The sequence below is a fragment of the Mustelus asterias genome, unplaced genomic scaffold (genome assembly GCF_964213995.1).
Source record: "Mustelus asterias unplaced genomic scaffold, sMusAst1.hap1.1 HAP1_SCAFFOLD_1015, whole genome shotgun sequence".
In the NCBI taxonomy this organism is placed as follows: Eukaryota; Metazoa; Chordata; class Chondrichthyes; order Carcharhiniformes; family Triakidae; genus Mustelus; species Mustelus asterias.
In genome coordinates, this window is record NW_027590960.1 from 75,001 (window position 1) to 95,262 (window position 20,262).

The window sequence follows — 20,262 nt, forward strand, 5'->3', positions numbered from 1 at the left end:
AGACAGAGAGAGACAGAGAGAGACAGAGAGAGACAGAGAGACAGAGATAGAGAGACAGAGAGAGAGAGACAGAGAGAGAGAGACAGAGAGAGACAGAGGGAGAAAGAGAGACAGAGAGAGAGACAGAGAGGGAGACAGAGAGAGAGACAGAGAGAGAAAGAGAGAGAGACAGAGACAGAGAGAGGGAGAGAGAGAGACAGAGAGACATTCGTATCCTTACCTCTGTAGTTTATCTGGTCAAGTTTTTCCAAAAAGCTTGGATTTTCCTCGAAATTCAGTTCGAAAAGTACTTTCGAGGCAAAGATCTTCACAAAGAATCGAATTTTGCTGGAGATCTCATTGGTCTGTGGAAACAGAGAGAGAGAGTGAGAGTGAGATAGAGAGGAGGCTGTCTTCAACTCTCTCCAAACACTCCCATCGAGATCTGCGACAAGGGGACCAGGGGCTCCTCCCAGTCCCAGAGAGAGGGAGAGAGAGAAAGAGGCTAAGTTAGGCCCAGGCTTCAATCCCGGCCTAGTGGCGTAACCATCCTGCCTCAGAGAAACCCCTGCGTGGGGAGACGGGGAGGAACTGGGGGCGCCTCCCTGGAGCAGGGCCTCTTCCCAGAGAGAGGGAGAGAGAGAGAAAGAGGCTAAGTTAGGCCCAGGCTTCAGTTTCGGCCTGGTGACATGGGGAGCTTGCCTCAGACAAATCTTTGTTCGGTGAGATGGGGAGAAACTGCGGGGTAACTGGCTTTTGCTACCAAATAAACCTGTTGGACTTTAACCTGGTGTTGTTAAAACTCTTACTGTGTTTACCCCAGTCCAACGCCGGCATCCCCACAGGGGAGGTGCCAGAGGATTGGAGAATAGCCAATGTTCTTTGTTTAAGAAGGGTAGCAAGAATAATCCAGGTAATTACAGGCCGGTGAGCCTTACATCAGTGGTCGGGAAATTATTGCAGAGGATTCTTCGAGACAGGATTTACTCCCACTTGGAAATAAGTGGACGGATTAGTGAGAGGCAGCATGGTTTTGTGAAGGGGAGGTCGTGTCTCACGAAGTTGATCGAGTTTTTCGAGGAAGTGACGAAGATGATTGATGAGGGTAGGGCGGTGGATGTTGTCTACATGGACTTCAGTAAGGCCTTTGACAAGGTCCCTCGCGGCAGACTGGTGCAGAAGGTGAAGTCGCATGGGGTCAGAGGTGAGCTGGCAAGGTGGATACAAAACTGGCTCGGTCAGAGAAGACAGAGGGTAGCAGTGGAAGGGTGCATTTCTGAATGGAGGGCTGTGACAAGTGGCGTTCCTCAGGGATCAGTGCTGGGACCTTTGCTGTTTGTAATATAGAACATAGAACATTACAGCGCAGTACAGGCCCTTCGGCCCTCGATGTTGCGCCGACCAGTGGAACCAATCTAAAGCCCATCTATCCTACACTATTCCAATATCATCCATATGTTTATCCAATAACCATTTGAATGCTCTTAATGTTGACGAGTCCACCACTGCTACAGGCAGGGCATTCCACGCCCTTACTACTCTCTGAGTAAAGAACCTACCTCTAACATCTGTCCTATATCTCTCACCCCTCAATTTAAAGCTATGTCCCCTCGTGTTAGCCATCACCATCCGAGGAAAAAGGCTCTCACTATCCACCCTATCTAATCCCCTGATCATCTTGTATGCCTCTATTAAATCACCTCTTAACCTTCTTCTCTCTAACGAAAACAACCTCAAGCCCCTCAGCCTTTCCTCATACGATTTTCCCATCATACCAGGCAACATCCTGGTAAATCTCCTCTGCACCCTTTCCAACACTTCCACATCTTTCCTATAATGCGGCGACCAGAACTGTACGCAATACTCCAAATGCGGCCGCACCAGAGTTTTGTACAGTTGCAGCATGACCTCCTGGCTCCGAAACTCAATCCCTCTACCAATAAAAGCTAACACACCGTACGCCTTCTTAACAACCCTATCAACCTGGGTGCCAACTTTCAGGGATCTATGCAGATGGACACCCAGATCCCTCTGTTCATCCACACTACCAAGTATCTCACCATTAGCCCAGTCCTCTGTATTCCTGTTACTCCTTCCAAAGTGAATCACCTCTCACTTTTCCGCATTAAACTCCATTTGCCACCTCTCAGCCCAGATCTGCAGCTTATCTATGTCCCTCTGTAACCTGCCACTTCCCTCCGCACTGTTTACAACTCCACCGACTTTAGTGTCATCCGCAAATTTACTAATCCATCCTTCCACGCCCTCATCCAGGTCATTAATAAAAATGACAAACAGCAGTGGCCCCAAAACAGATCCTTGCGGTACACCACTAGTAACTGAACTCCAGGATGAACATTTCCCATCAACCACCACCCTCTGTTTTCTTACAGCTAGCCAATTCCTGATCCAAACCACTAAATCACCCTCAATCCCATGTGTCCGGATTTTCTGCAAAAGCTTACCATGGGGAACCTTATCAAACGCTTTGCTAAAATCCATATACACCACATCAAAGAACAAAGAACAAAGAACAGTACAGCACAGGAAACAGGCCCTTCGGCCCTCCAAGCCTGTGCCGCTCCTTGGTCCAACTAGACCAATCGTTTGTATCCCTCCATTCCCAGGCTGCTCATGTGACTATCCAGGTAAGTCTTAAACGATGTCAGCGTGTCTGCCTCCACCACCCTACTTGGCAGCGCATTCCAGGCCCCCACCACCCTCTGTGTAAAAAACGTCCCTCTGATGTCTGAGTTATACTTCGCCCCTCTCAGCTTGAGCCCGTGACCCCTCGTGATCGTCACCTCCGACCTGGGAAAAAGCTTCCCACTGTTCACCCTATCTATACCCCTCATAATCTTGTATACCTCTATTAGATCTCCCCTCATTCTCCGTCTTTCCAAGGAGAACAACCCCAGTCTACCCAATCTCTCCTCATAGCTAAGACCCTCCATACCAGGCAACATCCTGGTAAACCTTCTCTGCACTCTCTCTAAAGCCTCCACGTCCTTCTGGTAGTGCGGCGACCAGAACTGGACGCAGTACTCCAAATGTGGCCTAACCAGCATTCTATACAGCTGCATCATCAGACCCCAGCTTTTATACTCTATACCCCGTCCTATAAAGGCAAGCATACCATATGCCTTCTTCACCACCTTCTCCACCTGTGCTGCCACCTTCAAGGATTTGTGGACTTGCACACCTCGGTCCCTCTGTGTTTCTATACTCTTGATGGCTCTGCCATTTATTGTATAACTCCTCCCTACATTATTTCTTCCAAAATGCATCACTTCGCATTTATCCGGATTAAACTCCATCTGCCACCTCTCCGCCCAATTTTCCAGCCTATCTATATCCTGCTGTATTGCCCGACAATGCTCTTCGCTATCCGCAATTCCAGCCATCTTCGTGTCATCCGCAAACTTGCTGATTACACCAGTTACACCTTCTTCCAAATCATTTCTATATATCACAAATAGCAGAGGTCCCAGTACAGAGCCCTGCGGAACACCACTGGTCACAGACCTCCAGCCGGAAAAAGACCCTTCGACCACTACCCTCTGTCTCCTGTGGCCAAGCCAGTTCTCCACCCATCTAGCCACTTCTCCTTGTATCCCATGAGCCTTAACCTTCTTAACCAACCTGCCATGTGGGACTTTGTCAAATGCCTTACTCAAATCCATATAGACGACATCCACGGCCCTTCCTTCATCAACCGTTTTTGTCACTTCCTCAAAAAACTCCACCAAATTTGTAAGGCACGACCTCCCTCTTACAAAACCATGCTGTCTGTCACTAATGAGATTGTTCCGTTCTAAATGCACATACATCCTGTCTCTAAGAATCCTCTCCAACAACTTCCCCACCACGGACGTCAAGCTCACCGGCCTATAATTTCCTGGGTTATCCCTGCTACCCTTCTTAAACAACGGGACCACATTCGCTATCCTCCAATCCTCAGGGACCTCACCCGTGTCCAAAGAAGCAACAAAGATTTCCGTCAGAGGCCCAGCAATTTCACCTCTCGTCTCCCTGAGCAGTCGAGGATAGATGCCATCAGGCCCTGGGGCTTTGTCAGTTTTAATGTTCCCTAAAAAACCTAACACTTCCTCTCTTGTAATGGAGATTTTCTCTAACGGGTCAACACCTCCCTCCGAGACACTCCCGGTTAACACGCCCCTCTCCTTCGTGAATACCGATGCAAAGTATTCATTTAGGATCTCCCCTATTCCCTTGGGTTCTAAGCATAATTCCCCTCCTTTGTCCCTGAGAGGTCCGATTTTCTCCCTGACAACTCTTTTGTTCCTAACCGCTTTACCCTCAACCGCTTTACCCTCATCCACCTCTTTGGTCACCTTCTCAAAGAACTCAATAAGGTTTGTGAGGCACGACCTACCCTTCACAAAACCTATATAAATGATTTGGAGGAAAATGTAACTGGTTTGATTAGTAAGTTTGCGGATGACACAAAGGTTGGTGGATTTGTGGATAGCGATGAGGACCATCAGAGGATACAGCAGGATATAGATCAGTTGGAGACTTGGGCGGAGAGATGGCAGATGGAGTTTAATCCGGACAAATGTGAGGTAATGCATTTTGGAAGGTCTAATACAGATAGGAAATATGCAGTAAATGGCAGAACCCTTAAGAGTATTGATAGGCAGAGGGATCTGGGTGTACAGGTACACAGGTCACTGAAAGTGGCAATGCAGGTGGAGAAGGTAGTCAAGAAGGCATATGGCACGCTTGCCTTCATCGGCCGGGACATTGAGTTTAAAAATTGTCAAGTCACGTTGCAGCTTTATCGAACCTTAGTGAGGCCGCACTTGGAATATAGTGTTCAATTCTGGTCGCCGCACTACCAGAAGGATGTGGAGACTTTGGAGAGGGTACAGAAAAGATTTACCAGGATGTTGCCTGGTATGGAGGGCATTAGCTATGAGGAGAGGTTGGAGAAACTTGGTTTGTTCTCACTGGAATGACGGAGGTTGAGGGGAGACCTGATAGAAGTCTACAAGATTATGAGGGACAGAGTGGATAGTCAGAAGCTTTTTCCCCAGGGTGGAAGAGTCAATTACTAGGGGGGCACAGGTTTAAGGTGCGAGGGGCAAGGATTAAAGGAGATGTACGAGGCAGATTTTTCACGCAGAGAGTGGTGGGTGCCTGGAACTCGCTGCCGGGGGAGGGAGTGGAAGCGGATACGATAGTGAGTTTTAAGGGGCGTCTTGACAAATACATGAATAGGATGGGAATAGAGGGATACGGTCCCCGGAAGGGGAGGGGGTTTTAGTTCAGTCGGGGGCAGCATGGTCGGTGCAGGCTTGGAGGGCCGAAGGGCCTGTTCCTGTGCTGTAATTTTCTTTGTTCTTTGTCTTCCCTAGTTTTGCTCTCCATCTCTGATTTATAGAAACTTCCACACTCAAGAATTCCCTCCCCTGCTCCATTTCCCCCTGTTGATCAGAGTCTGGGACTCTCCGATTAATCTTTGGGCTTAATATTAGTTCTTGTAATTGTTGCGAAACTGAGTTCGTACGGACGTAAAGGACATGCGAGAGGGGAAAGAATTGCATGGTGCCTTTGGAAAAGTGTTTTGTTTCAATGCTTGCCGGTTTAAAACGCAAAGTACACACAGAGTCCCCAGACTGAAACATTTGTTTCAAAGGCCAGGCAGCAGGGTTGCCTTGGTGACAGGCATTCCTGTTGTGGGAAAGTTGATAGGTCACCACTGGTATAAAAGAGAGGGCAAAGAGGGGAAAAAGACTTCGCAACTATCACCTCTCAAGTGGAGAGGCAGCTTTCCACCCTGCCAGCTTCAGAGATCTCTCAAGGGAACACACCATCCAACCAGCGAAAGGTACCAAATCAGAAAGAATTCACAGACAGAGGGAATCCACAGAAGAACTCCAAAAGTTTCTGAAAGCCGCAAAACCTGGTTGTATATATATTTTTTGAGAGTGATGGACTTCGATTATAATATTTATGGTTAATGTATTTATTTGAACAGCATTCCAGTAGAATCATATTTTATTCAGTGTGTTACTTGTACTTATTTGAACAGCATTCCAGTAGAATCTTATTTTATTCAGTGTGTTTCTTGTACTTATTTGAACAGCATTCCAGTAGAATCATATTTTATTCAGTGTGTTACTTGTACTTATTTGAACAGCATTCCAGTAGAATCTTATTTTATTCAGTGTGTTTCTTGTACTTATTTGAACAGCATTCCAGTAGAATCATATTTTATTCAGTGTGTTACTTGTACTTATTTGAACAGCATTCCAGTAGAATCTTATTTTATTCAGTGTGTTTCTTGTACTTATTTGAACAGCATTCCAGTAGAATCATATTTTATTCAGTGTGTTACTTGTACTTATTTGAACAGCATTCCAGTAGAATCTTATTTGATTCAAGTTGTTACTTGTTTAGTTGAAGCTCCCGGTTAGTTGAATAAATTAATTCAGTGTTCATTGTGCAGTGAGTGTGGGATATTCCTGTTAGTTACCCGCTAAACATGACTGAAGGGCAGTTCACACCTTCCCACTCACTTGTATCAGATTACAAGGTGAGCGATTCCTCCGTGGGGGAGTCGTCATTAGCTCTGCAAAGGGACCAACCTTCGTGTAATGTGATCCACGCACAACCTTCCCAGTTACATACCTTCACCAAACAGGAAGGAATGATTGTTGGAGTGGAGGTCAGGCCACATTCTTTCAAAGCGCAATTCTCACCATCACACTGAACTGCTCGATAAACCTCATCGAAATGTTGAAGTTCTCCTCCCCAACGCTCCCCGATGCATCAATCACAAAGTACAGGTGAGTGCCTGTCCACAAAGACAAAGGAGGCAAAATGAGAGGGAGTCTCTCCGTCAGGGACTCCCCTGTTAAAGAGGGGGTCTCTCCGTCAGGGACTCCCCTGTTAAAGAGGGAGTCTCTCCGTCAGGGACTCCCCTGTTAAAGAGGGAGTCTCTCTGTCAGGGACTCCCCTGTTAAAGAGGGAGTCTCTCCGCCAGGGACTCCCCTGTTAAAGAGGGAGTCTCTCTGTCAGGGACTCCCCTGTTAAAGAGGGAGTCTCTCCGTCAGGGACTCCCCTGTTAAAGAGGGAGTCTCTCTGTCAGGGATCCCCTGTTAAAGAGGGAGTCTCTCTGTCAGGGACCCCTGTTAAAGAGGGAGTCTCTCCGTCAGGGACCCCTTTTAAAGGGGGAGTCTCTCCATCAGGGACTCCTGTTAAAGAGGGAGTCTTTCCATCAGGGACCCCTGTTAAAGAGGGAGTCTCTCCGTCAGGGACTCCTGTTAATGAGGGAGTCTCTCCGTCAGGGACTCCTGTTAAAGAGAGAGTCTCTCTGCCAGGGACACCTGTTAAAGTGAGAACTCTCTGTCAGGGACTCCCCTGTTAAAGAGGGAGTCTCTCCGTCAGGGACACCTGTTAAAGACGGAGTCTCTCCGTCAGGAACTCCTGTTAAAAAGAGAGTCTCTCTGTCAGGGACTCCTGTTAAAGAGGGAGTCTCTCCGTCAGGGACTCCTGTTAAAGAGGGAGTCTCTCCTTCAGGGACTCCTGTTAAAGAGGGAGTCTCTCTGTCAGGGATTCCCCTGTTCAAGAGGGAGTCTCTCTGTCAGGGACTCCCCTGATCAAGAGGGAGTCTCTCCATCAGGGACGAATTTGTAAGGTGGGACTTCTGTCAACAGTGGGCAGTTTGAGACAAGGCGGGGGACACAATACAGGAGGGACCGGCAGAGGTGGGGTGGGGGCAAGGGGGGTGGGGTGTTGGGACAGTCATTCTAGATGGACCAACCTTGCTTGGCACGATCGATGATCTTCTCTGACAATGTCAAGCTCTCCGCCACCTCGCTGGGTTCATCGTAGGAGAACGGAACTGGAAGAAAGGAATGCGAAAAGTCAAGCGAAGGGGATTGGGGAGAGAGGTGAGCTGGGCAACTAAGCGGCAGACCCCGTTTAACACTGAGCAGTGTTGCGAAGAGGGATGTGAAGAATGTCAAGGAAATATTGGATGGACAAAACATTGCGTGGTCTCTTTGGAAGAGGGTTTTGCCGAGGTGCTTGGAGGTTTTGTTACAAGCCAGGGTGGATACTTTATGGTGTTCTATGAAGCTCGCCTGTCCTGTAACTAACTAACAGAAAGCTGGTTAACTAACAGAAATCATAGAAATCACAGAAACCCTACAGTGCAGAAGGAGGCCATTCGGCCCATCGAGTCTGCACCGACCACAATCCCACCCAGGCCCTACCCCCATATCCCTACATATTTTACCCGCTAATCCCTCTAATCTACGCATCCCAGGACACTAAGGGGCAATTTTAACATGGCCAATCAACCTAACCCGCACATCTTTGGACTGTGGGAGGAAACCGGAGCACCCGGAGGAAACCCACGCAGACACGAGGAGAATGTGCAAACTCCACACAGACAGTGACCCAAGCCGGGAATCGAACCCAGGTCCCTGGAGCTGTGAAGCAGCAGTGCTAACCAGAGTGGGGGTAAAGGGGTGTTTTTCTGGTTGGCGATCAGTGACTAGTGGTGTGCCTCAGGGATCAGTGTTGGGACCGCAATTGTTTCCGATTTACACAGATGATTTGGAGTTGGGGACCAAGTGTAGTGTGTCAAAATTCGCAGATGACACTAAGATAGGTGGAAGAGCAAAGTGTGCAGAGGACGCTGAAAGTCTGCAAAGGGATATTAATAGTCTAAGTGAGTGGGCGAGGGTCTGGCAGATGGAGTACAATGTTGGTAAATGTGAGGTCATCCATTTTGGTCGGAATAACAGCAAAATGGACTATTATTTAAATGGTACAAAATTGCAGCATGCTGCTGTGCAGAGGGACCTGGGTGTCCTTGTGCAGGAATCTCAAGGAGTTGGTTTGCAGGTGCAGCAGGTAATTAAGAAGGCAAATGGAATTTTGTCTTTCATTGCGAGAGGGATGGAGTTTAAAAACAGCGAGGTTATGTTGCAGCTGTATAAGGTGCTGGTGAGGCCACAGCTGGAGCACTGTGTACAGTTTTGGTCTCCTTACTTGAGAAAGGATACACTGGCACTGGAGGGGGTGCAGAGGAGATTCACTAGGTTGATTCCGGAGTTGAGAGGGTTGGCTTCGAGAGTCAGAGAGGTTTACAGCATGGAAACAGGCCCTTCGGCCCAACTTGTCCATGCCACCCTTATTTTTTTTAAAAACCCCGAAGCTAGTCCCAATTGCCCCCGTTTGGCCCATATCCCTCTATACCCATCGTACCCATGTAACTGTCTCAACGCTTTTTAAAAGACAAAATTGTACCCGCCTCTGCAACTGCCTCTGGCAGCTCGTTCCAGACACTCACCACCCTCTGTGTGAAAAAATTGCCCCTCTGGACACTTTTTTATCTCTCCCCTTAAACCTATGCCCTCTAGTTTTAGACTCCCCTACCTTTGGGAAAAGATATTGACTATCTAGCTGATCTGTGCCCCTCATTATTTTATAGACCTCTATAAGGTCACCCCTCAGCCTCCTACGCTCCAGAGAAAAAAGTCCCAGTAACTAGTTACTGTACAGGACCTTGGTGAGACCACATTTGGAATATTGTGTGCAGTTCTGGTCACCTCACTATAGGAAGGATGTGGAAGCGCTGGAAGGAGTGCAGAGGAGATTTACCAGGATGCTGCCTGGTTTGGAGGGTAGGTCATATGAGGAAAGGTTGAGGGAGCTAGGGCTATTCTCTCTGGAGCGGAGGAGGCTGAGGGGAGACTTAATAGAGGTGTATAAAATGATGAAGGGGATAGATAGAGTGAACGTTCAAAGACTATTTCCTCGGGTGGATGGAGCTATTACAAGGGGGCATAACTATAGGGTTCGTGGTGGGAGATACAGGACGGATATCAGAGGTAGGTTCTTTACGCAGAGAGTGGTTGGGGTGTGGAATGGACTGCCTGCAGTGATAGTGGAGTCAGACACTTTAGAAACATTTAAGCGGTTATTGGATAGGCACATGGAGCACACCAGGATGATAGGGAGTGGGATAGCTTGATCTTGGTTTCAGATAAAGCTCGGCACAACATCGTGGGCCGAAGGGCCTGTTCTGTGCTGTACTGTTCTATGTTCTATGTTCTATGTCTATCCAGCCTCTCCTTATAATTCAAACCATCAAGTCCCGGTAGCATCCTAGTAAATCTTTTCTGCACTCTTTCTAGTTTAATAATATCCTTTCTATAATAGGGTGACCAGAACTGTACACAGTATTCCAAGTGTGGCCTTACCAATGTCTTGTACAACTTCAACAAGACGTCCCAACTCCTGTATTCAATGTTCTGACCGATGAAACCAAGCATGCTGAATGCCTTCTTCACCACTCTGTCCACCTGTGACTCCACTTTCAAGGAGCTATGAACCTGTACCCCTAGATCTCTTTGTTCTGTAACTCTCTCCAACACCCTACCATTAACTGAGTAAGTCCTGCCCTGGTTCAATCTACCAAAATGCATCACCTCGCATTTATGTAAATTAAACTCCATCTGCCATTCGTCAGCCCACTGGCCCAATTGATCAAGATCCCGCTGCAATCGGAGATAACTTTCTTCACTGTCCACTATGCCACCAATCTTAGTGTCGCCTGCAAACTTACTAACCATGCCTCCTATATAGCATGAGGAGAGACTGAGTAGACTGGGGCTATACTCATTGGAATTGAGAAGAATGAGGGGGGAATCTTATGGAAACATATAAGGTTCTGAAGGGAATAGACAAGATAGAAGCAGGGAAGTTGTTTCCACTGGCGGGTGAAACTAGAACTAGGAGGCACGGCCTCAAAATAAGGGGGAGCAGATTTAGGACTGAGTTGAGGAGGAACTTCTTCACACAAAGGGTTGTGAATCTGTGGAATTCCCTGCCCAGTTGAGGCGACCTCGTTGAATGTTTTTAAGGCAAGGATGGATAGATTTTTGAACAGGAAAGGAGTTAAGGGTTATGGTGAGCGGGCGGGTAAGTGGAGCTGAGTCCACGCAAAGATCAGCCATGATCTTATTGAATGGCGGGGCAGGCTCGAGGGGCCAAGATGGCCCACTCCTGCTCCTAGTTCTTATGTTCTGATGTCACGGTTCATGTTGAATTTGGTTAGGAAGAGCGTGGGAGGTTTCACTCCAAGTGTGGTTCGACCAACCCACGAGGGAGCTTTTATCAAAAAGAAAGTTTAATTGAGAATATTACTGACATGTACAGTAAGACACGGAGCAAGAACTTTTAACAATTGCAAACTGGAAACACAACGAGCAGGATAATGTATAACTCTTACAGAAATATCTCCAATGTGTTCCCATCAAAGCCAACATCCTATCCCCAAAAACCTCAAATAAACACAATAGGGGCGGCACAGCGGGTTAGTGCCTCACAGCGCCAGGGACCCGGGTTCAATTCCGGCCTCGGGTGACTGTCAGTGCGGAGTTTGCACATTCTCCCCGTGTCTGCTTGGGTTTCGACACGAAGATAAGTGGGAAAATGAATCGTGTGGAGGGCGTAGAAGGTCTGCAGAGAGATTTGGACAGGCTGAGTGAGTGGGCGAGGATCTGGCAGATGGAGTATAACGTTGACAAATGTGAGGTTATTCACTTTGGAGGAAATAATAGCAAATTGGATTATTATCTAAATGGAAAAAAATTACAACATGCTGCTGTGCAGAGGGACCTGGGGGTCCTTGTGCATGAGTCGCAAAAACCCAGTCTGCAGGTGCAACAGGTGATCAAGAAGGCAAATGGGATGTTGGCCTATATCGCGAGGGGGATAGAATATAAAAGCAGAGATGTCATAGAAACATAGAAACCCGACAGTGCAGAAGGAGGCCATTCGGCCCATCGAGTCTGCACCGACCACAATCCCACCCAGGCCCTACCCCCACATATTTACCCGCTAATCCCGCTAACCTACGAATCTCAGGGGCAATTTTTAACCTGGCCAATCAACCTAACCCGCACATCTTTGGACTGTGGGAGGAAACCGGAGCACCCGGAGGAAACCCACGCAGACACGAGGAGAATGTGCAAACTCCACACAGACAGTGACCTGAGCCGGGAATCGAACCCAGGACCCTGGAGCTGTGAAGCAGCAGTGCTAACCACTGTGCTACCGTGCCGCCCAACCGTGTCTTGCTGCATCTGTACAGGGCATTGGTGAGGCCGCAGCTGGAATACTGTGTGCAGTATTGGTCCCCTTATTTGCGGAAGGATATATTGGCCTTGGAGGGAGTGCAGGGAAGGTTCACCAGGTTGATACCGGAGATGAGGGGTGTTGATTGTGAGTAGAGACTGAGCAGATTGGGTTTGTACTCGTTGGAGTTTAGAAGGCTGAGGGGGGATCTTATAGAGACCAATAAGATAATGAAGGGGCTGGATAGGGTAGAAGTGGAGAGATTCTTTCCACTTAGAAAGGAAACCAGAATTAGAGGGCACAGCCTCAAAATAAAGGGGGGTCAGTTTAGGACAGAGTTGAGGGGGACCTTCTTCTCTCTGAGGGTGGTGAATCTCTGGAATTCTCTGCCCACTGAAGTGGTGGAGGCTACCTCGCTGAATATGTTTAAATCACGGATGGATGGATTCCAGATCGGTAAGGGAATTAGGGGTTATAGGGATCAGGCGGGTAAGTGGAACTGATCCACTTCAGATCAGCCATGATCTTGTTGAATGGCGGGGCAGGCTCGAGGGGCTAGATGGCCTACTCCTGCTCCTATTTCTTTCTTGTTTCCTCCCACAATCCAAAGATGTGCAGGTTGGATGGATTGGCCATGCTAAATTGCCCCTTAGTGTCCAAAGATGTGCAGGTTAGGTGGATTGGCCATGCTAAATTGCCCCTTAGTGTCCAAAGATGTGCAGGTTGGATGGATTGGCCATGCTAAATTGCCCCTTAGTGTCCAAAGATGTGCAGGTTAGGTGGCTTGGCCATGCTAAATTGCCCCTTAGTGTCCAAAGATGTGCAGGTTAGGTGGATTGGCCATGCTAAATTGCCCCTTAGTGTCCAAAGATGTGCAGGTTGGATGGATTGGCCATGCTAAATTGCCCCTTAGTGTCCAAAGATGTGCAGGTTGGATGGATTGGCCATGCTAAATCGCCTCTTTCACAGCTTGCCCACGAGGCGGGGGGGTGGGGGGAGTGGGGGGGTGGGGGGGGGGAGGGGAGTTGGAAGAGTAGACAAAGCGGCTCCACCAATCCTAGAAGTTGAAAGCACCGCCCGAGTTCCGAGAACCAAACAGAATCCTTGCCCTCGATGGGGTTTGATTGGGAAAATTCCTTTCCAAACTGAAGTAAAGTTTCTCGCCAACAACACGTCAGAGATTATGTTCAGAACTTCGCAGTTCCTGTCCTGGGAGTGTTTGATGGGGGACAGTGTAGAGGGAGCTTTACTCTGTATCTAACCCCGTGCTGTACCTGTCCTGGGAGTGTTTGATGGGGACAGTGCAGAGGGAGCTTTACTCTGTATCTAACCCCATGCTGTACCTGTCCTGGGAGTGTTTGATGGGGGACAGTGTAGAGGGAGCTTTACTCTGTATCTAACCCCATGCTGTACCTGTCCTGGGAGTGTTTGATGGGGACAGTGTGGAGGGAGCTTTACTCTGTATCTAACCCCGTGCTGTACCTGTCCTGGGAGTGTTTGATGGGGGACAGTGTAGAGGGAGCTTTACTCTGTATCTAACCCCGTGCTGTACCTGTCCTGGGAGTGTTTGATGGGGGACAGTGTAGAGGGAGCTTTACTCTGTATCTAACCCGGTGCTGTACCTGTCCTGGGAGTGTTTGATGGGGGACAGTGTAGAGGGAGCTTTACTCTGTATCTAACCCCGTGCTGTACCTGTCCTGGGAGTGTTTGATGGGGGACAGTGTAGAGGGAGCTTTACTCTGTATCTAACCCCGTGCTGTACCTGTCCTGGGAGTGTTTGATGGGGGACAGTGTAGAGGGAGCTTTACTCTGTATCTAACCCCGTGCTGTACCTGTCCTGGGAGTGTTTGATGGGGGACAGTGTGGAGGGAGCTTTACTCTGTATCTAACCCCGTGCTGTACCTGTCCTGGGAGTGTTTGATGGGGACAGTGTAGAGGGAGCTTTACTCTGTATCTAACCCCGTGCTGTACCTGTCCTGGGAGTGTTTGATGGGGACAGTGTAGAGGGAGCTTTACTCTGTATCTAACCCCGTGCTGTACCTGTCCTGGGAGTGTTTGATGGGGGACAGTGTAGAGGGAGCTTTACTCTGTATCTAACCCCGTGCTGTACCTGTCCTGGGAGTGTTTGATGGGGGACAGTGTGGAGGGAGCTTTACTCTGTATCTAACCCCGTGCTGTACCTGTCCTGGGAGTGTTTGATGGGGACAGTGTAGAGGGAGCTTTACTCTGTATCTAACCCCGTGCTGTACCTGTCCTGGGAGTGTTTGATGGGGACAGTGTAGAGGGAGCTTTACTCTGTATCTAACCCCGTGCTGTACATGTCCTGGGAGTGTTTGATGGGGACAGTGTAGAGGGAGCTTTACTCTGTATCTAACCCCGTGCTGTACCTGTCCTGGGAGTGTTTGATGGGGACAGTGTAGAGGGGGCTTTACTCTGTATCTAACCCCGTGCTGTACCTGTCCTGGGAGTGTTTGATGGGGACAGTGTAGAGGGGGCTTTACTCTGTATCTAACCCCGTGCTGTACCTGTCCTGGGAGTGTTTGATGGGGACAGTGTAGAGGGGGCTTTACTCTGTATCTAACCCCGTGCTGTACCTGTCCTGGGAGTGTTTGATGGGGACAGTGTAGAGGGAGCTTTACTCTGTATCTAACCCCGTCCTCTCCCTGTCCTGGGTGTGTTTGATGGGGACAGTGCAGAGGGAGCTTTACTCTGTATCTAACCCCGTGCTGTACCTGTCCTGGGAGTGTTTGATGGGGACAGTGTAGAGGGGGCTTTACTCTGTATCTAACCCCGTGCTGTCCCTGTCCTGGGAGTGTTTGATGGGGACAGTGCAGAGGGAGCTTTACTCTGTATCTAACCCCGTGCTGTACCTGTCCTGGGAGTGTTTGATGGGGACAGTGTAGAGGGAGCTTTACTCTGTATCTAACCCCGTGCTGTCCCTGTCCTGGGAGTGTTTGATGGGGACAGTGTAGATGGAGCTTTACTCTGTATCTAACCCTGTGCTGTACCTGTCCTGGGAGTGTTTGATGGGGGACAGTGTAGAGGGAGCTTTACTCTGTATCTAACCCCGTGCTGTACCTGTCCTGGGAGTGTTTGATGGGGGACAGTGTGGAGGGAGCTTTACTCTGTATCTAACCCCGTGCTGTACCTGTCCTGGGAGTGTTTGATGGGGGACAGTGTGGAGGGAGCTTTACTCTGTATCTAACCCCGTGCTGTACCTGTCCTGGGAGTGTTTGATGGGGACAGTGTAGAGGGAGCTTTACTCTGTATCTAACCCCGTGCTGTACCTGTCCTGGGAGTGTTTGATGGGGACAGTGTAGAGGGAGCTTTACTCTGTATCTAACCCCGTGCTGTACCTGTCCTGGGAGTGTTTGATGGGGGACAGTGTAGAGGGAGCTTTACTCTGTATCTAACCCCGTGCTGTACCTGTCCAGGGAGTGTTTGATGGGGGTCAGTGTGGAGGGAGCTTTACTCTGTATCTAACCCCGTGCTGTACCTGTCCTGGGAGTGTTTGATGGGGACAGTGTAGAGGGAGCTTTACTCTGTATCTAACCCCGTGCTGTACCTGTCCTGGGAGTGTTTGATGGGGACAGTGTAGAGGGAGCTTTACTCTGTATCTAACCCCGTGCTGTACCTGTCCTGGGAGTGTTTGATGGGGACAGTGTAGAGGGAGCTTTACTCTGTATCTAACCCCGTGCTGTACCTGTCCTGGGAGTGTTTGATGGGGACAGTGTAGAGGGGGCTTTACTCTGTATCTAACCCCGTGCTGTACCTGTCCTGGGAGTGTTTGATGGGGACAGTGTAGAGGGGGCTTTACTCTGTATCTAACCCCGTGCTGTACCTGTCCTGGGAGTGTTTGATGGGGACAGTGTAGAGGGGGCTTTACTCTGTATCTAACCCCGTGCTGTACCTGTCCTGGGAGTGTTTGATGGGGACAGTGCAGAGGGAGCTTTACTCTGTATCTAACCCCGTGCTGTACCTGTCCTGGGAGTGTTTGATGGGGACAGTGTAGAGGGAGCTTTACTCTGTATCTAACCCCGTGCTGTCCCTGTCCTGGGAGTGTTTGATGGGGACAGTGTAGATGGAGCTTTACTCTGTATCTAACCCTGTGCTGTACCTGTCCTGGGAGTGTTTGATGGGGACAGTGTAGATGGAGCTTTACTCTGTATCTAACCCCGTGCTGTACCTGTCCTGGGAGTGTTTGATGGGGACAGTGTAGAGAGAGCCTTACTCTGTATCTAACCCCGTGCTGTACCTGTCCTGGGAGTGTTTGATGGGGACAGTGTAGAGGGAGCTTTACTCTGTATCTAACCCCGTGCTGTACCTGTCCTGGGAGTGTTTGATGGGGACAGTGTCGAGGGAGCTTTACTCTGTATCTAACCCCGTGCTGTACCTGTCCTGGGAGTGTTTGATGGGGACAGTGTAGAGGGAGCTTTACTCTGTATCTAACCACGTGCTGTACCTGTCCTGGGAGTGTTTGATGGGGGACAGTGCAGAGGGAGCTTTACTCTGTATCTAACCCCGTGCTGTTCCTGTCCTGGGAGTGTTTGATGGGGGACAGTGTAGAGGGAGCTTTACTCTGTATCTAACCCTGTGCTGTACCTGTCCTGGGAGTGTTTGATGGGGACAGTGTAGAGGGAGCTTTACTCTGTATCTAACCCCGTGCTGTACCTGTCCTGGGAGTGTTTGATGGGGGACAGTGCAGAGGGAGCTTTACTCTGTATCTAACCCCGTGCTGTACCTGTCCTGGGAGTGTTTGATGGGGACAGTGTAGAGGGAGCATTACTCTGTATCTAACCCCGTGCTGTAACTGTCCTGGGAGTGTTTGATGGGGACAGTGTAGAGGGAGCTGTACTCTGTATCGAACCCCGTGCTGTACCAGTCCTGGGAGTGTTTGATGGGGGACAATGTAGAGGGAGCTTTACTCTGTATCTAACCCCGTGCTGTACCTGTCCTGGGAGTGTTTGATGGGGACAGTGCAGAGGGAGCTTTACTCTGTATCTAGCCCCGTGCTGTACCTGTCCTGGGAGTGTTTGATGGGGGCAGTGTAGAGGGAGCTTTACTCTGTATCTAACCCCGTGCTTTACCTGTCCTGGGAGTGTTTGATGGGGGACAGTGTAGAGGGAGCTTTACTCTGTATCTAACCCCGCGCTGTACCTGTCCAGGGAGTGTTTGATGGGGACAGTGTAGAGAGAGCTTTACTCTGTATCTAACCCCGTGCTGTACCTGTCCTGGGAGTGTTTGATGGGGGACAGTGTAGAGGGAGCTTTACTCTGTATCTAACCCCGTGCTGTACCTGTCCTGGGAGTGTTTGATGGGGACAGTGTAGAGGGAGATTTACTCTGTATCTAACCCCGTGCTGTACCTGTCCTGGGAGTGTTTGATGGGGGACAGTGTAGAGGGAGCTTTACTCTGTATCTAACCCCATGCTGTACCTGTCCTGGGAGTGTTTGATGGGGGACAGTGTAGAGGGAGCTTTACTCTGTATCTAACCCCGTGCTGTACCTGTCCTGGGAGTGTTTGATGGGGACAGTGTAGAGGGAGCTGTACTCTGTATCTAACCCCGTGCTGTACCTGTCCTGGGAGTGTTTGATGGGGATAGTGTAGAGGGAGCTTTACTCTGTATCTAACCCCGTGCTGTACCTGTCCTGGGAGTGTTTGATGGGGACAGTGTAGAGGGAGCTTTACTCTGGATCTAACCCCGTGCTGTACCTGTCCTGGGAGTGTTTGATGGGGACAGTGCAGAGGGAGCTTTACTCTGTATCTAACCCCGTGCTGTACCTGTCCGGGGAGTGTTTGATGGGGGCAGTGTAGAGGGAGCTTTACTCTGTATCTAACCCCGTGCTTTACCTGTCCTGGGAGTGTTTGATGGGGGACAGTGTAGAGGGAGCTTTACTCTGTATCTAACCCCGTGCTGTACCTGTCCTGGGAGTGTTTGATGGGGACAGTGTAGAGAGAGCTTTACTCTGTATCTAACTCCGTGCTGTACCTGTCCTGGGAGTGTTTGATGGGGGACAGTGTAGAGGGAGCTTTACTCTGTATCTAACCCCGTGCTGTACCTGTCCTGGGAGTGTTTGATGGGGACAGTGTAGAGGGAGATTTACTCTGTATCTAACCCCGTGCTGTACCTGTCCTGGGAGTGTTTGATGGGGGACAGTGTAGAGGGAGCTTTACTCTGTATCTAACCCCGTGCTGTACCTGTCCTGGGAGTGTTTGATGGGGGACAGTGCAGAGGGAGATTTACTCTGTATTTAACCCCGTGCTGTACCTGTCCTGGGAGTGTTTGATGGCGGACAGTGTAGAGGGAGCTTTACTCTGTATTTAACCCCGTGCTGTACCTGTCCTGGGAGTGTTTGATGGGGGACAGTGGAGAGGGAGCTTTACTCTGTATCTAACCCCGTGCTGTACCTGTCCTGGGAGTGTATGATGGAGACAGTGTAGAGGGAGCTTTACTCTGTATCTAACCCCGTGCTGTAACTGTCCTGGGAGTGTTTGATGGGGACAGTGTAGAGGGAGCTTTACTCTGTATCTAACCCCGTGCTGTACCTGTCCTGGGAGTGTTTGATGGGGGACAGTGTAGAGGGAGCTTTACTCTGTATTTAACCCCGTGCTGTACCTGTCCTGGGAGTGTTTGATGGGGGACAGTGTAGAGGGAGCTTTACTCTGTATCTAACCCCGTGCTGTACCTGTCCTGGGAGTGTTTGATGGGGACAGTGTAGTGAGCTTTACTCTGTATCTAGCCCCGTGCTGTACCTGTCCTGGGAGTGTATGATGGGGACAGTGTAGAGGGAGCTTTACTCTGTATCTAACCCCGTGCTGTACCTGTCCTGGGAGTGTTTGATGGGGGACAGTGTAGAGGGAGCTTTACTCTGTATCTAACCCCGTGCTGTACCTGTCCTGGGAGTGTTTGATGGGGGACAGTGTAGAGGGAGCTTTACTCTGTATCTAACCCCGTGCTGTACCTGTCCTGGGAGTGTTTGATGGGGGACAGTGTAGAGGGAGCTTTACTCTGTATCTGACCCCGTGCTGTACCTGTCCTGGGAGTGTTTGATGGGGGACAGTGAAGAGGGAGCTTTACTCTGTATCTCACCCCGTGCTGTACCTGTCCTGGGAGTGTTTGATGGGGGACAGTGTAGAGGGAGCTTTACTCTGTATCTAACCCCGTGCTGTACCTGTCCTGGGAGTGTTTGATGGGGACAGTGTAGAGGGAGCTGTACTCTGTATCTAACCCCGTGCTGTACCTGTCCTGGGAGTGTTTGATGGGGATAGTGTAGAGGGAGCTTTACTCTGTATCTAACCCCGTGCTGTACCTGTCCTGGGAGTGTTTGATGGGGACAGTGTAGAGGGAGCTTTACTCTGGATCTAACCCCGTGCTGTACCTGTCCTGGGAGTGTTTGATGGGGACAGTGCAGAGGGAGCTTTACTCTGTATCTAACCCCGTGCTGTACCTGTCCTGGGAGTGTTTGATGGGGGCAGTGTAGAGGGAGCTTTACTCTGTATCTAACCCCGTGCTTTACCTGTCCTGGGAGTGTTTGATGGGGGACAGTGTCGAGGGAGCTTTACTCTGTATCTAACCCCGTGCTGTACCTGTCCTGGGAGTGTTTGATGGGGACAGTGTAGAGAGAGCTTTACTCTGTATCTAACTCCGTGCTGTACCTGTCCTGGGAGTGTTTGATGGGGGACAGTGTAGAGGGAGCTTTACTCTGTATCTAACCCCGTGCTGTACCTGTCCTGGGAGTGTTTGATGGGGACAGTGTAGAGGGAGATTTACTCTGTATCTAACCCCGTGCTGTACCTGTCCTGGGAGTGTTTGATGGGGGACAGTGTAGAGGGAGCTTTACTCTGTATCTAACCCCGTGCTGTACCTGTCCTGGGAGTGTTTGATGGGGGACAGTGCAGAGGGAGATTTACTCTGTATTTAACCCCGTGCTGTACCTGTCCTGGGAGTGTTTGATGGCGGACAGTGTAGAGGGAGCTTTACTCTGTATTTAACCCCGTGCTGTACCTGTCCTGGGAGTGTTTGATGGGGGACAGTGTAGAGGGAGCTTTACTCTGTATCGAACCCCGTGCTGTACCTGTCCTGGGAGTGTATGATGGAGACAGTGTAGAGGGAGCTTTACTCTGTATCTAACCCCGTGCTGTACCTGTCCTGGGAGTGTT

At 49.6% G+C, this 20,262-nt stretch overlaps 1 protein-coding gene across 1 annotated transcript in view; it reads right to left on the reverse strand.

Annotated features, from left to right (window-relative positions):
* Positions 1 to 20,262, reverse strand: part of LOC144487741 (complement C2-like) — a gene marked incomplete at its 5' end in the record, with an annotated part of 130,670 nt that overhangs the window by 74,864 nt on the left and 35,544 nt on the right. The window contains 3 exons of the mRNA XM_078205812.1: positions 221 to 344; positions 6,708 to 6,802; positions 7,772 to 7,852. Of these exons, the coding sequence (XP_078061938.1) occupies positions 221 to 344; positions 6,708 to 6,802; positions 7,772 to 7,852 (300 nt within the window). The remainder of the gene's footprint in view (positions 1 to 220; positions 345 to 6,707; positions 6,803 to 7,771; positions 7,853 to 20,262) is intronic.